Below are 12,791 nucleotides of genomic sequence, written 5' to 3'. Positions count from 1 at the left end.
AGGGAAGTACAAAGAAAAGCTACCCTTTCTAGCCATACTCATGTCCAGAAGATGGAATAAATGAAAGAAAAAAAAATCAAATATAAAGCAAAATGGTTTCCAAAAATACACCAGTTGCGAGGTCAGATGATAAACCATAAGAAATTCAAATAAAGTTGAACACTGGGATGGACAGAAGTAGCCAATACATTAAATGACTCCTCCTTGGTGGGTTGCACAAATATCTCACTTACAATATCATCTCTCCAACACAAGCAACTTGATTTAAAAGGCCACCTACCTTGTATAGCTGGACCCTGTGATCCCCACCTCTGTAAACAAATTTTAAAAATGTAAATTAGAACAAATTTCAATTAAAATAATTTCCTGTTGTTATTTCAATCTATTTGGTTTTAGATATGTAACATTTTTAATCTCAGCTTAAAATTGTATTTTTTAGAAATGAAAGGTTTCATGATGATTAGAAGTAAAATTACAATATTAAGGGCACCATGTAAAAATTTGAAGTACCACTTAAAAGTAATTAATGTCATTGAGGTATAGGACAATTCATACAGATCTTAATACGGACAAAATTCTTTTCCTTTAAAATAATACTGTATGACAGTTGGGCTCTCATATCTCTGTTTAAATTATAGAACAAGTATCTACAGGCATAAATTAAAAGGGGAAAAGGAAAACCAAAGCCATTGGCTTTAATGCAGACTGCCACAGTGGCAGTATAGTACAAGAACATAATACAGGTCCACTTGAGTACCGGATCACTAACTGAAGCAACGGAAAGACGTATTGGTGACACATTTCTGGTATTGGAAAATGGCAAAAAAATGCATTTAACATTCTTGCCCTTATTAGCAATTCTAGTGGATGTGTAATTTGGCAAATCTTTCCAGTAACTAATAACTCAGTAGAGCGCACCTTCCAATAATAATGGAGCAGAATACCATAGAACAGTACAGCACAATACAGGCCCTTCGGCCCATACATTATGTCAACCTTTAAACAATAGAATACTCAGTAGATATAAGAAATATGGCCTTGAATGGAATTTCCTCCCTAAATCTCTACCTCTAATTTAGTCTTTAAACATTCTCTTTAAACCCACATCACTAACCAAGCTTTGTCTTAAAATATCATGTAGTTCAATGTCAAATTTTGTTTGCTGGCTCTCCTATATAAAACAGCTTAAGCTGTTTTATAATGTTAAAGCTGCTATATAAATGCACATTTGTGTTGTACTAGAATTAGGGGAAAAAACTGATTTTTATCATATTGCACCGCCTTGGCCAATCAAAGACTCTGGCATGTTCACTTTTCTCCACTTCTGGTTGGCAAATTGGAAACAAAAGGCACTGATCAAGGACAAAATTTAGAGAATAGAGTTGAACACAGTTACATTTTAAAAGTACCTTACCTGGTGCCTGCATTGCCATGGAAGTAAAGAATGATAGGGGAGCCGGATGCCAAGGTTTCTTCATACCATGATTGGTCTTTCCCCTGAGCTTCCTTCCATAGATTAACAGGTACTGTGTGCCTGTCAGTAAACAGAGAAGACTGTTTGACAGAGATAGATGCAATGATGGTGATTATAGAATCCAGCTTTTACTCGTCTTGCCAAAGAATAATATAATGCTGTGGTAATGTTACCCAAATCCTGATAAAAGTTATAATATCATAATTAAATTCATGCCACAAATGCTCCCGAATTCACACCCCTGAATGTAACAGGGGTATTCCAATTGTGGTCTGATCAATACCCACTGAATTGGCAGATCTGTGAATGTACAAGTGAGGATTATCCATTAAACTGGATAATGCAGAAACGGATTTTAAAGTTGAAAGTTAAGAGTTTGAATACCACGATTGCCCGTCACTCCCAAGACACCGTGATACAATTTGAATCACAAACTCTAAGTTCCTCACTATGTAGTAGAATAGCTTTGACCTCTGAGATCATGGCTTAAATTCAATGCTGACTACAATTTCCTGATTGCAAATATCTTCCATGAAACAGCTTTGGATCATCTTAGCACAGTTTCCACAGACACAATGAAATCCTAGGACCAAATTGAAAATTTCACAGCAAGAGTACAGACTGGTACAGGAAAACATCGCAATAGTCCAGATACCATATTGATGTGGGAGTGGAAGAAAAGGTATCAGTGTTATCACATCATATCACTGAAAGAGACAAGATCCAGATCAAACCCCGACCTCCAGGATGCAGAAGGATACACAACAAAATAACCTGAGGGGGTAAGTTTTGTTCTAAACAAAGAATTCAGTTACTGTCTTGTAGGTTAACAAATGACTAGGAATATGGAATTAAATACACTTTTGATATTATTGTTTAATCCAGCTCTACAAAAAGATTGCTGGCAACTTTTCAACTGCAAACACTGACTTTCTTTTTCCTGGTCTTTCTTCCCGGTTGAACAGTAGTGAAATGAACAAACTGGACTTTGTTTAATCTACATCAACACAGCATTGTTAAGCTGCAAAAATGCAGATTTAAACCAGATCTGGCAAAATTGTGTTGATGTTTCAATAAATATTAAAGGCTCACATTAAAATAGCAACCTTCCGTTCCATAACGGACAAATGCAATTTAACGTGTGATAAGTAAAAGTCAGTAAAAGTAAAAGAAGTTGCTCAATAGTCACACAACTATTTCAAACAGGACAATGGTGACCTATTGGAAACATCCAAGAAGGAACTGCATTGGTTTCAATTTCAGCAAGAAATAAAAGGATATGGGTTTTCAAAAGGATAAAAATAAGCAGATTTAGTTTTGATATCTGACCTGGTCAATGGTCATTGGATTACATTTTCTTGTTCTCACTATACTGAATTCCATATAATTTTCTACAATACTTGACATTAAAATATGGCTAAGGCTCTAGAACCTGAACCATCTTCTGTAGTTCATGTGATATATTCCCAGATCTAATAAGTTTCTAATTAGTTGAACAGGAACAACAATCATACAGACAGCCTTCATTTTTTTATGCAAAGTAGCTTGTATTTATCAAGAAAACAAAATCTCAATGCATTTCAGATGCTTGAAGAAAATGGATGTTAGACAAGGAGACAAAGTGCGGGGAATGAGAGATGGTGGAAAGGCAGACTTGTGTGCTGGTGTTTTAGAAAGCTGGCAACATAGGCTAAGCAAGAAACAACGTTGTGTAGACAAATTTAACATTAATGAACTTTGTGCATGTTTCAATGGAAATTGGCACTAGTCATTAACAAGGATTTTGTTTAGTTGCAAGTATTTCCTGTGGCCCAATGCTGTTTTTCTGGTATCCAGTACACTCAAACAACAATAGCAGCAATGAAATATCAAATGTGTTTCTGGCAAGATTTTCCACCATATTGATGTTAGTAAGACTGGTGTTGCTCCCTCAATGAAAAAAAACATAACAGCTTTTAAATAATACTGCTTTGTTATTTAAAGGGTCAACACATTTTGCCTGTTTTTAATGACAGAGCATAGAGTGGATCCCTTGGATCTCACAAATGTAGCCACCAAAACACTGGTTTAAATTGTTTATAAATTAAAATTAAATAGAAAATAGAACCAGTGACCATAACATCAGTTGTATGAATGATTAATTTGAATAAAATTTTAAAAAGTCTTAAAAATTAAAATAAAAGTCTTCAGTCTTTTGTTACTATTTAAGACTATACACAGTGAAGATTAGTCTGTCACAATTTTAATAATTTACATTTATGCCTACTACTCAAATCACAACTAATATTTTGAGTTAAAAAAGTGTTTGATACATCTACAAAAAGCACTACTTATTTTCAAAGAGTTATTATGCTTGGATATGGATCATCACCTAAGAGGGCAATTGTGATGAGACTCCAGTTCTTGCATATGATTACTTTGGCCTTAACCAAACCTTTATTTGAAAGTAAAATCAATCTCAAGAACCAGCCTAGTCATCAAAGAAGGTGGTGAAGAACCTACTTAGTAAACAGTTGGCAGCTGTTTGATACAGCTGAGTAGGTGGTAGCTCACTTCAAAGGGCAACTGAAGATCAACACGTTGATGTGGAGTCAAACCAGGCAAAGATGAGAGTTTTCCTTCCCTACAGGGATGTTGGTGAATCAGCTCTTTCAATAACAATGCAACGGGTTCATTGCCACATTGATATTATAATGAATTCATACAAACAGTAGATTGGGCAAAAATGGCAAGTTTCCTTCCCTACAGGACAAGCAATTCACTGTGCTTTCACTATTAAATTACTATTATTTTATCACAGAATAATAACACATTTCTATTTATTAACAGCAAAGATAAGTAATTTAACAGCGCTAATATTTCAGTGATAATAGTCTGCATTCAGTAGTCATACTACTACTGGATACATTATGTTAGTAATGCTATACTTGCCACTATTTAAAGCTATGTTTATTGTAGTGACACAAGATAAATAAAAGAACAATTCATTAAAATTCTTCAATAAAATTCAATCATAAAAGCTTAGATTGCTGATTTTACAAAAGGAAGCAGCACCTAGGAACTTCCTAGATAGATGGCAATGTTCAAAGGCAGATAGGAATGCAAATAGAATGACGTTGGTTCTGATAAAGAGTCTCCAACTTGAAACGTTAACTGTTTCTCTTTCCACTGATGCTACCTAACCTGCTGAATAATTCCAGCACTTCCTCCTTTCATTTCAGATTTACAAAATCTTCAATTTTGTTCCTGATTTTCATAACGTTGAGATATGTGGACTGGAGCACAACCTACATTTTAGGAAGTAATTATAACATTATACCTAGCCTTGCTGAGGTGATCCAAATTACTGTATGAAGATTTTCAGTCTAATTTTTAAAAATGTGGTATTATTTCCAAAACTAAGGCAACAGGTCTACCTTGTCACATTTCTTGCCAAAAGTATTTTTCCCCAGTATATGGATAGTACATAGTACAAATTTACTAGCAAGCATTCTGGAAAAATGAATTATAATTGGGTTCAAAAGAAAATTAAACATATTTCTGTTAGCAAAAGATATGTAAGATTTTTAATATTTAGAACTGCATCAAAACTACTTGCATTGGCATTTATATTGTACCTTAAGACACAGTAAAATGTCCTAAGGCAGTTCACTGGACAACAATCAGACAAAATGACCTTAATGATCAAGATAATCTCATTGGAGTTTGAATAAATAGATTTGATGGAACAATGATTATTGCTGCCTGGATATTTCTATCAGGGAAAAGTGTTCTTAATGTATTTAACATAGAAACATCAAAATAGGAGCAGCAATAAGCCATTTGGCCCTTCAGGTCTGCTCCACTATACAAGACAATCATGGCTGACCTCCACTTCAGTTACCTGTTATCACCTTCTCTCCCTACCCCGTGATCTCTTTAGCATTGAGAAATGTATTTGCCTCCTTCTTGAATATATTTAATGATTTGGCCTCTACTTTCTTCTCTGGTACAGAATTCCACAGGTACACCACCCTCTGTGTGAAGTTTCTCCTGATCCTAGTTCTAACAGCATACCCCACATTCTGTTGCTGTAGCCACTGGTTCTGGACTGTCCGATCACTGGAACATCCTCAATGTATCAGGTCTGTCTAGTCCTACTAGAAGTTCCTCAGTTCCCATAAGATCGCATCTCATTCTTCTAAACAGTGAATTTGGGCCTAATCATCTCAATTTCTCCACATATCAGTCCTAACAATTCAGGAATCAATCCAGTAAACCTTCTCCCCTTGCAAAACATCCTTCCTTGGATAAGGAGACCTAAACTGCACACAAAACTCTATATGGGGTCTCCATTTGTTATCCTAACTGCTTGCTGCACCTGAACACTTGCTTTCAGCAACTGGGGCCCAAGGACACCCAGGTCTCAATGCACCTTCCCTCTTCCCAATCTATCACCATTCAGTCAGATAATAGTCTGTTTTTTTGTTTTTAAGAACAAAATGGATAACCTCACATTTATCCACATTAAACTTCAAATCTAATGCATTTGTCCACTCACCCAACTTGCCGAAATCATAACGGAGCCTCCTTGCAGGTCACATTTCATTCCCCCCACTTTCCAACTCCCCAAATTTGTGTTACCGTCAGATATAAAGATGTTACATTCAGTTCTCTCCTCCATATCATTGATAGCTGGGGCCCAACCACTGATCCCTGTGCAAGTCTATTAGTCACTTCCTGCCACACAAAAAGAAAGAACTGTTTATTCCTGTTCTCAGCTTCTTGGCCATCAACTGATTCTCAACCAATGCTCGCACATTACTCCCAATCCCATGTACTTTAATTCTGCACACTAACCTCTTATGTGGAAACTTATTAAAAGCCTCTGAAAGTCTACTCATCACATCCACTAGCTCTCCCTTATCTATTCTACTAGAAACATGCTCAAAATGCTCCAGTAGACTTGTTAAGCATAATTTCCCTTTTATAAACCTATATTCACTTTATTCAATCCCATTAATACTTTCTAAATGTTCTGTTTTTGCTTTTTTTTAAATAATAGATTCTGGTATTTTCCCCACTACTGACAGTAGGCTTGCTGTCAGTAGTGGGGAAAATGCCAGAATCTATTATTTAAGTAGATTCTGGCATTTTTTAATTAATGGGGTTACATTTGCCACCATCCTATCTGCAGGAACTGCTCCGGAATCTTGAAAGGTGACCACCAATGCATCCACGGTTTCCATGACCAATTCCTCTGGTGCTCTGGGCTGTAGATTATCAGGCTCTGGGGACCTTTCAGCCTTTAGCTTCATTAGTCTCCCTGTGAGTATTTCTTTACCAATACCGATTTCTTTGTTCCTCCCTCTCTTTAGAACCTAATTTCCTAACATATTTGGAGGATTATTTCTCTCCTCCTTTGTGAAGGTAGAAACAAAGTATTTGTTTAATTGTTCCACCATGTATTGTTCCCAATTATAATTTCTCCCCCTTCTCACCACAGGGGACTTGCGTTTGTCTTCACTAATCTTTTTCTCTTCATATATTTATATAAATTTTTACAGTTCCCTGCAAGTTTATGCTCATACTCCATCTTCCTTCACGTAAGCAACATTTTTGTTCTCACTTGCTGAATTCTAAACTGCTCCCAATCCTTAGGCCTGTTTTTTTTTGCAATGTTACAGACCTTTTCTTTGGATCTAATACGATTCTTAATTTCCTTCATAAGTCACAGCTGTGCCCTCTTTCTTGTTTTACTTTTGACAGGAATGAATAATTATCATTGTTGTTGTTCACGGATACATTATTTAAATAGTATCCATTGCCTATCCACCATCAATTCACTTAATAAAGTTTCCCAATCTAACATAGCCAATTAATGCCTCGCACCCTCGTGTTTTCTTTGTTCAGATCATAGACCCTAATTTCTGATTCTACTACTTCACTCTTCATCTTAGTGAAGAGTTCTATCATGTTATGGTCACTCTTCCCTAAAAGCACCACGCACAACAAGATTATTAATTATCCTTTGACTGTATAATACCCAGTCCATTAAAGCCTGTTCTCTAGTTGGTTACTCAATGTATTGGTCTTAAAAACCCACGTACACACTCCAATTCCTCCTCCACAGTATTATTGCTAATTAAATTTGATCTATATGTAGATTAAGGTCATCCATGATTGCAGCTGTACCCTTCTTTCATGCATCTTGAATATTCTTGTTAATTCCAACCTCTATATCACGACTTTTGTTTGGAGGCCTGTAGACAATTGTCACCAATGCTTCTGCTTATAGGCTTTTTTTTAAGCAACACTCACAGAACCAACATCCATCCTCACCATGGCACCAATTTCCTCCTTTACTAACACCACCAATCCCTGTTAGTTCATCTACCTCGGTGTGAATACTCTGTGCATTAAGGCCCAATGTTCTTAAACATGTCTTTTTAACATTACCAGCCCTCTTAGCTTTTTTTCTGCACTATGGCCCTACTTGTTCCTCACCCTTGTTTCCATTGCCTTCCACTTCTGGTTTGTCCTTTTTTGTTTTTCATTTCTCTTTGTGTACCCTTCCTCTGTCTCCTTGCTCAAATCCCTTTACCACTCCGACTTAAAGCCCAACAGACAGCAATAGCAAACACCACTCTCCACCACTGTGGTGCTATGAACATGATTGTTGTTACCTTACCCTAAGAAGGCATCTCCCCCATTATTATCTGGACAGCACAGGAACAGGCCCTTCGGCCCAGCATGTTGTGCAAAACTAATTAAACTAGTAATTAAATGCCTAATTAATCCTTTCTGCCTACACAATGTCCATATCCCTCCATTCTCTGCACATTTATGTGCCTATCCAATAGGCTCTTGAATGCCTCTATTGTATTTCCCTCCACCACCAACCATGGCAGTGCATTCCAGGCACCCACCACTCTGTGTAAAATAAAACCTGCTCTGCACATCTCCTTTGAACTTATCCCCTCTCACCTTAAATGCATGCCCTCTAGTAAAATGTCTAATACTAGACATTTTGTTAGTGGTCAAAGGGAAGTTTATTAGGAAAGCTGAACCACACTATAGTGGCGATTCCTGCACTATCTGCCTTTTTCTATACTGCCAGACGATCACCCATACCCTTAAATTAGTAGTGATTCAAAAGAGAACTAATCAATATAAAATAAAGAGTTGAGACCAAGAGAAGGAAAAAAGACAATAATCAAATAATCTAAACTCTTCAAGTATAATGGTGTTTATTTCTGGTTTAAATAATGTCATTAAAAAGCTATTTCTAGTTCTGAAACTGGATTATCACTGTAATTTTAGCTGTTTCTTTTACTGTTTTTTGGAGGCTAATCTGATTCTTTTCATGCAAAACTGGAATACTGTACTCAATCAAGGCATAAATATGTATTCACTGTGCTACTGCAGCTTAGCTTGATTGACTCTGTGGGCCAAAAGAAAGTAAGAAATAGAATCAGGATTAACTCCTCAAGCCAGCTCTGCCATTCAGTAAGATTATGATTGAGCAGGTTTGAGGGACTTATGGTCCATGCTTGATACCAAATCCAATTAGATACAGAGGATCCCAAAATTAATGTCAGTTTTTGTGGGCCTGCTTCAAATTATTTCTCCTTTAAAAATATTGAGAAACAAGAAAGGGAGGAGTATAGGCTGAAAAGGTACATGGATTGTGACTTGTTTAAGTGGTTGGATCTACGGGACCAGATGGTTCATGATTTCTGTTTTTTTGAATGTTCAATGAATAGTTGGTTTTGAGGTTATATTTTCCAATTTTTTTTAACATTTCCTTTTAGGTAAATTTCCTATTTTTCCATCAATGCAAGGGTTAAGCCCTGAATAAGTATTTAATTCCTACTTTTACTGCTATGAAACTCACACAAACAACCACTGAGGATCCACTTCCACATATAACATTTTAGAAATGTGTTTGACCTTGGTTTCTACCCAGTAATCATCACATGTTGAGAAGGAAGCTACTTCTTTCCTCAGAGTTGCTGTTTCACAAGAAATAAATTTTTACACGAATACAATGAAGGATGAATGAACGCCGGTTTCCTTATAGGAAAGCAAGGTGTATTTTTAAATTAACTACTTAAAAGTTTTCCAATATCTGGAGTGCTTTTGTTTTCTACTATCCTTTATGAGCCTCTTTAGTTACTTACCAAGCACCAATAGTAATTGCCTCCTCAGGCTGAAGATAAAAATTCCATGTGTGGTTCAGCCCTTGGTCCTGTGGCTTTTTTAAATCAATGAAATATGGTACCCGCACTAAGAAAGAAAAATACAGCCATAAACACCTCGGGTTTTAGGACAACAAAGATCACATCAAAACTCAAATTAAGATTAAATCCACAATGATTCTCTGATGTCGACATGCAAGTTGGAAGCCCTTCTCAAATCTCTAAAATGTTCTCTGAAGAAAGATTGATTCTATTTACTGGCATCACACATTTTCTCCCAAAGTTAGAACAATGCTTATTTGCATATTTTCTAATATTTTCAAAACAGTTTCCCAGTAAAAATGTATACACAAGGAATCAATAGTATCCAATGTGGACAAAAACTACTTCCTATACTACCTTAACCTGTAAAATGGTAAAAGCAACCGTACTAGTATTCAGAGGTCTGGTTTATTGATCTAGAAATGGAAATTTAAAATCCCACAATGGCAACTGTGGAAATTGAGATTTAGTAATTAAATAAATTTGGGTGAAAACTTGTTTCAGTAACGGTGACAACCAAACTATCATCTTGTGTGACTCCAGACCCGCCAATCAGTTGAATGTGACTTTTAATTTGAGTGCGGAAAAGACTAAACATTGTTTAAAAGAAAATGATCGTAAGGCCTAAATTGTATGTGGATGCTAAACTATCATCTACATTAATGACAGATATATACTCTCAAGCTCTAAGAGCTACACCCAGACCCGCACTTCTGATTCAGAGCTAAAACAAAGGCTACAGACAACTAGGGGAAATGAAGAGACGGACATGTTGCATTATTGGGCACATTTGAGATAGAAAAACCTGAACTTTAAGCAACAACACACTTCATTAGTTTAAGAAATATGTGGGAATTAAATGTAAAAACCCAAGAGGTAGAAGGGAATTTGCAAGGAAAATGAAGAAATATCAAATATTTATATTTAAAAATGTACAAGAACCAAGCTTACAAGAGGAATAGGTGCAAAGCTCAAGGGCTTTGATTTATTTGGCAGTAAAATCTGACAATGCTTTTCACAGGAGCGTGAAGATCTAATTTAACAGTAACTGACTTGAATAGCTATCCCGTTCCTATGTAAATCAGAAAGAAAATTATTTGGCCGAAAGCTTGGCCAAAGAGATTGTTAAAAAGGGTTTTAAAAGAAATGACACACAGGTAGCAAGACAGTGGGATTTAGGGAAAGAATTCTGGAACCTGGGTCTACACAGCTAAAGGTTTCACACCAATGTCACTGTGCAATACTTTTAGAGTGGTCTAATTTAGTGAATTGTTAATCATTAGCACATTGTGTAATACTCACCAAAATTTAAGAAGACTAGCTTGGCTTGAATGGCTGGACATAGCTTTACTATGAAAGGAATGCACATATACACTGCTAAGAACCACAAAGCCACTTTTTTGATTCTGTTCAACAACCAGGATCGCCTAAAGCAAAAGAGAAAGAAAAATGTTTAAAAAAGGAAAAAAATGTTACTCAACAAACAGGCTAAGCATTGTAATCATTAATTCTATACTATATATTGTGAATAAAGCAAAATCCTCTTCCTGTAATCATATGTTATTCCTTATTTATAATCAAAAGCAGAACAAAATTAAATGGATCCAAGGCTAATAGATTTTTTAAATTTGCATTCATTCTTATTGCAAAGCTCTAAGGAATACAGTAACTTTATTGGAGAGTCTGAGGAGAAGTATAATTTCATGCTAACTGCAAGATAACCTACTGAATAGCTACCAAATGCTGTAAAACATCATTCCTCACGATTGATGAATTATACAATTTTTTTTAAAATGTAGATTAGCAATATGCTCATAGAAGTAATTAATCAGACAACAGGACATTTATGTTTTAATGTTCATTAATTACAGTGCTGATTTCTCCAACACAACAAAATACAGTACAAAGTACACAGCAATGCATTACTTGGTGTAATATCCAATCATTTAGGGCCAAGGAATGCCCAGACAATAACTAGGGAGTGAAAAGTGATGGGAGTTTTGGGTGGGAATGTAGGGAAAGAGAGGGACGGAGTCTCCTACAATGGTCCCTAAATGTCAGCTGCAACTATACACAAAAAAGGATAGCATTAGTCCTGCATTCATGTCCAGTACCTGCGGAGTACTGGAAAACAAATACTGAAAGAGGAAGAGAGAGAATGACTCCAAAGCAATGTTCCATTTATGCACAATATAAAACACTTTACAAAAGCCTTTATTATTTGAACGATGGATATCCAAATGCTGGATTTATTATTTTAACAAACTAATGGGTTTCTGGTATGCAAGTCCTTTTTAAAATACACAAACAAAATTGTACTCCTCCTGAGCAAACTGAATGCACATAGATACTATTTGAAAAAGTTTACATAGTATTTTAAGAATTAAGGATGACACTGCAGGGAAAGTAAATCATGATTTTAGAACATTTTTAAAGTAGAGTCAATGTACAACAATGCTGCAGAGAAACACGCCGCCATAGATGGAGTGAACCAATTCACACCCTTAAGCCCTATAGAACAGAAGATGCACCCAAGCAACTGGCTGGCTGCTCAGCTACATATCTATGACTGACAGTGGCAAAGTGAGGCAAAAAAAAGAGGGATAATACCAGAAAGCCCTTCAAAATAAAAGAGATGCCTAAAAGAAACATGAAATCTGCACCTCAACAGATACGATAATGGCACTGGGACTGGTACTGCTGCTCAGAAGGGAAGGGTGGGAAAGAGACATGTGGTAGTGATAGGGGACTCGATAGTCAGGGAAACAGACAGGAGGTTCTGTGGCAGTGAGCATGAATCCCGGATGGTATGTTGCCTCCCAGGTGCCAGGGTCCGGGATGTCACTGATCGGGTCCATAGAATTCTTGAGTGGGAGGGAGAGCAGCCAGAAGTTGTGGTCCATATTGGCACCAATGACATAGGTAGGAAGGGGGATGAGGTCCTGAAGAGTGAGTTCAGGGAGCTAGGCAGAAAATTGAGGAACAGGACCTCAAGGGTAGCAATCTCGGGATTGCTGCCAGTGCCACGTGATAGTGAAGGTAGGAATAGGAGGAGGTGGCAGATAAATGTGTGGCTGAGAAGTTGGTGCAGGAGG

At 36.6% G+C, this 12,791-nt stretch overlaps 1 protein-coding gene across 1 annotated transcript in view; it reads right to left on the bottom strand.

Moving 5' to 3' along the window:
• Positions 1 to 12,791, bottom strand: part of abhd12 (abhydrolase domain containing 12, lysophospholipase) — a 121,369-nt gene that overhangs the window by 89,679 nt on the left and 18,899 nt on the right. Inside the window, exons 2-5 of the mRNA XM_052010938.1 lie at positions 10,999 to 11,123; positions 9,637 to 9,742; positions 1,415 to 1,534; positions 281 to 311 (exon numbers count right to left, since the gene is read on the bottom strand). Of these exons, the coding sequence (XP_051866898.1) occupies positions 281 to 311; positions 1,415 to 1,534; positions 9,637 to 9,742; positions 10,999 to 11,123 (382 nt within the window). The remainder of the gene's footprint in view (positions 1 to 280; positions 312 to 1,414; positions 1,535 to 9,636; positions 9,743 to 10,998; positions 11,124 to 12,791) is intronic.

The sequence above is a fragment of the Pristis pectinata genome, chromosome 3 (genome assembly GCF_009764475.1).
Source record: "Pristis pectinata isolate sPriPec2 chromosome 3, sPriPec2.1.pri, whole genome shotgun sequence".
Lineage (NCBI taxonomy): Eukaryota > Metazoa > Chordata > Chondrichthyes > Rhinopristiformes > Pristidae > Pristis > Pristis pectinata.
The sequence above is the reverse complement of the archived record's forward strand: the minus strand, read 5'-3'. Positions and strand labels throughout refer to the sequence as shown.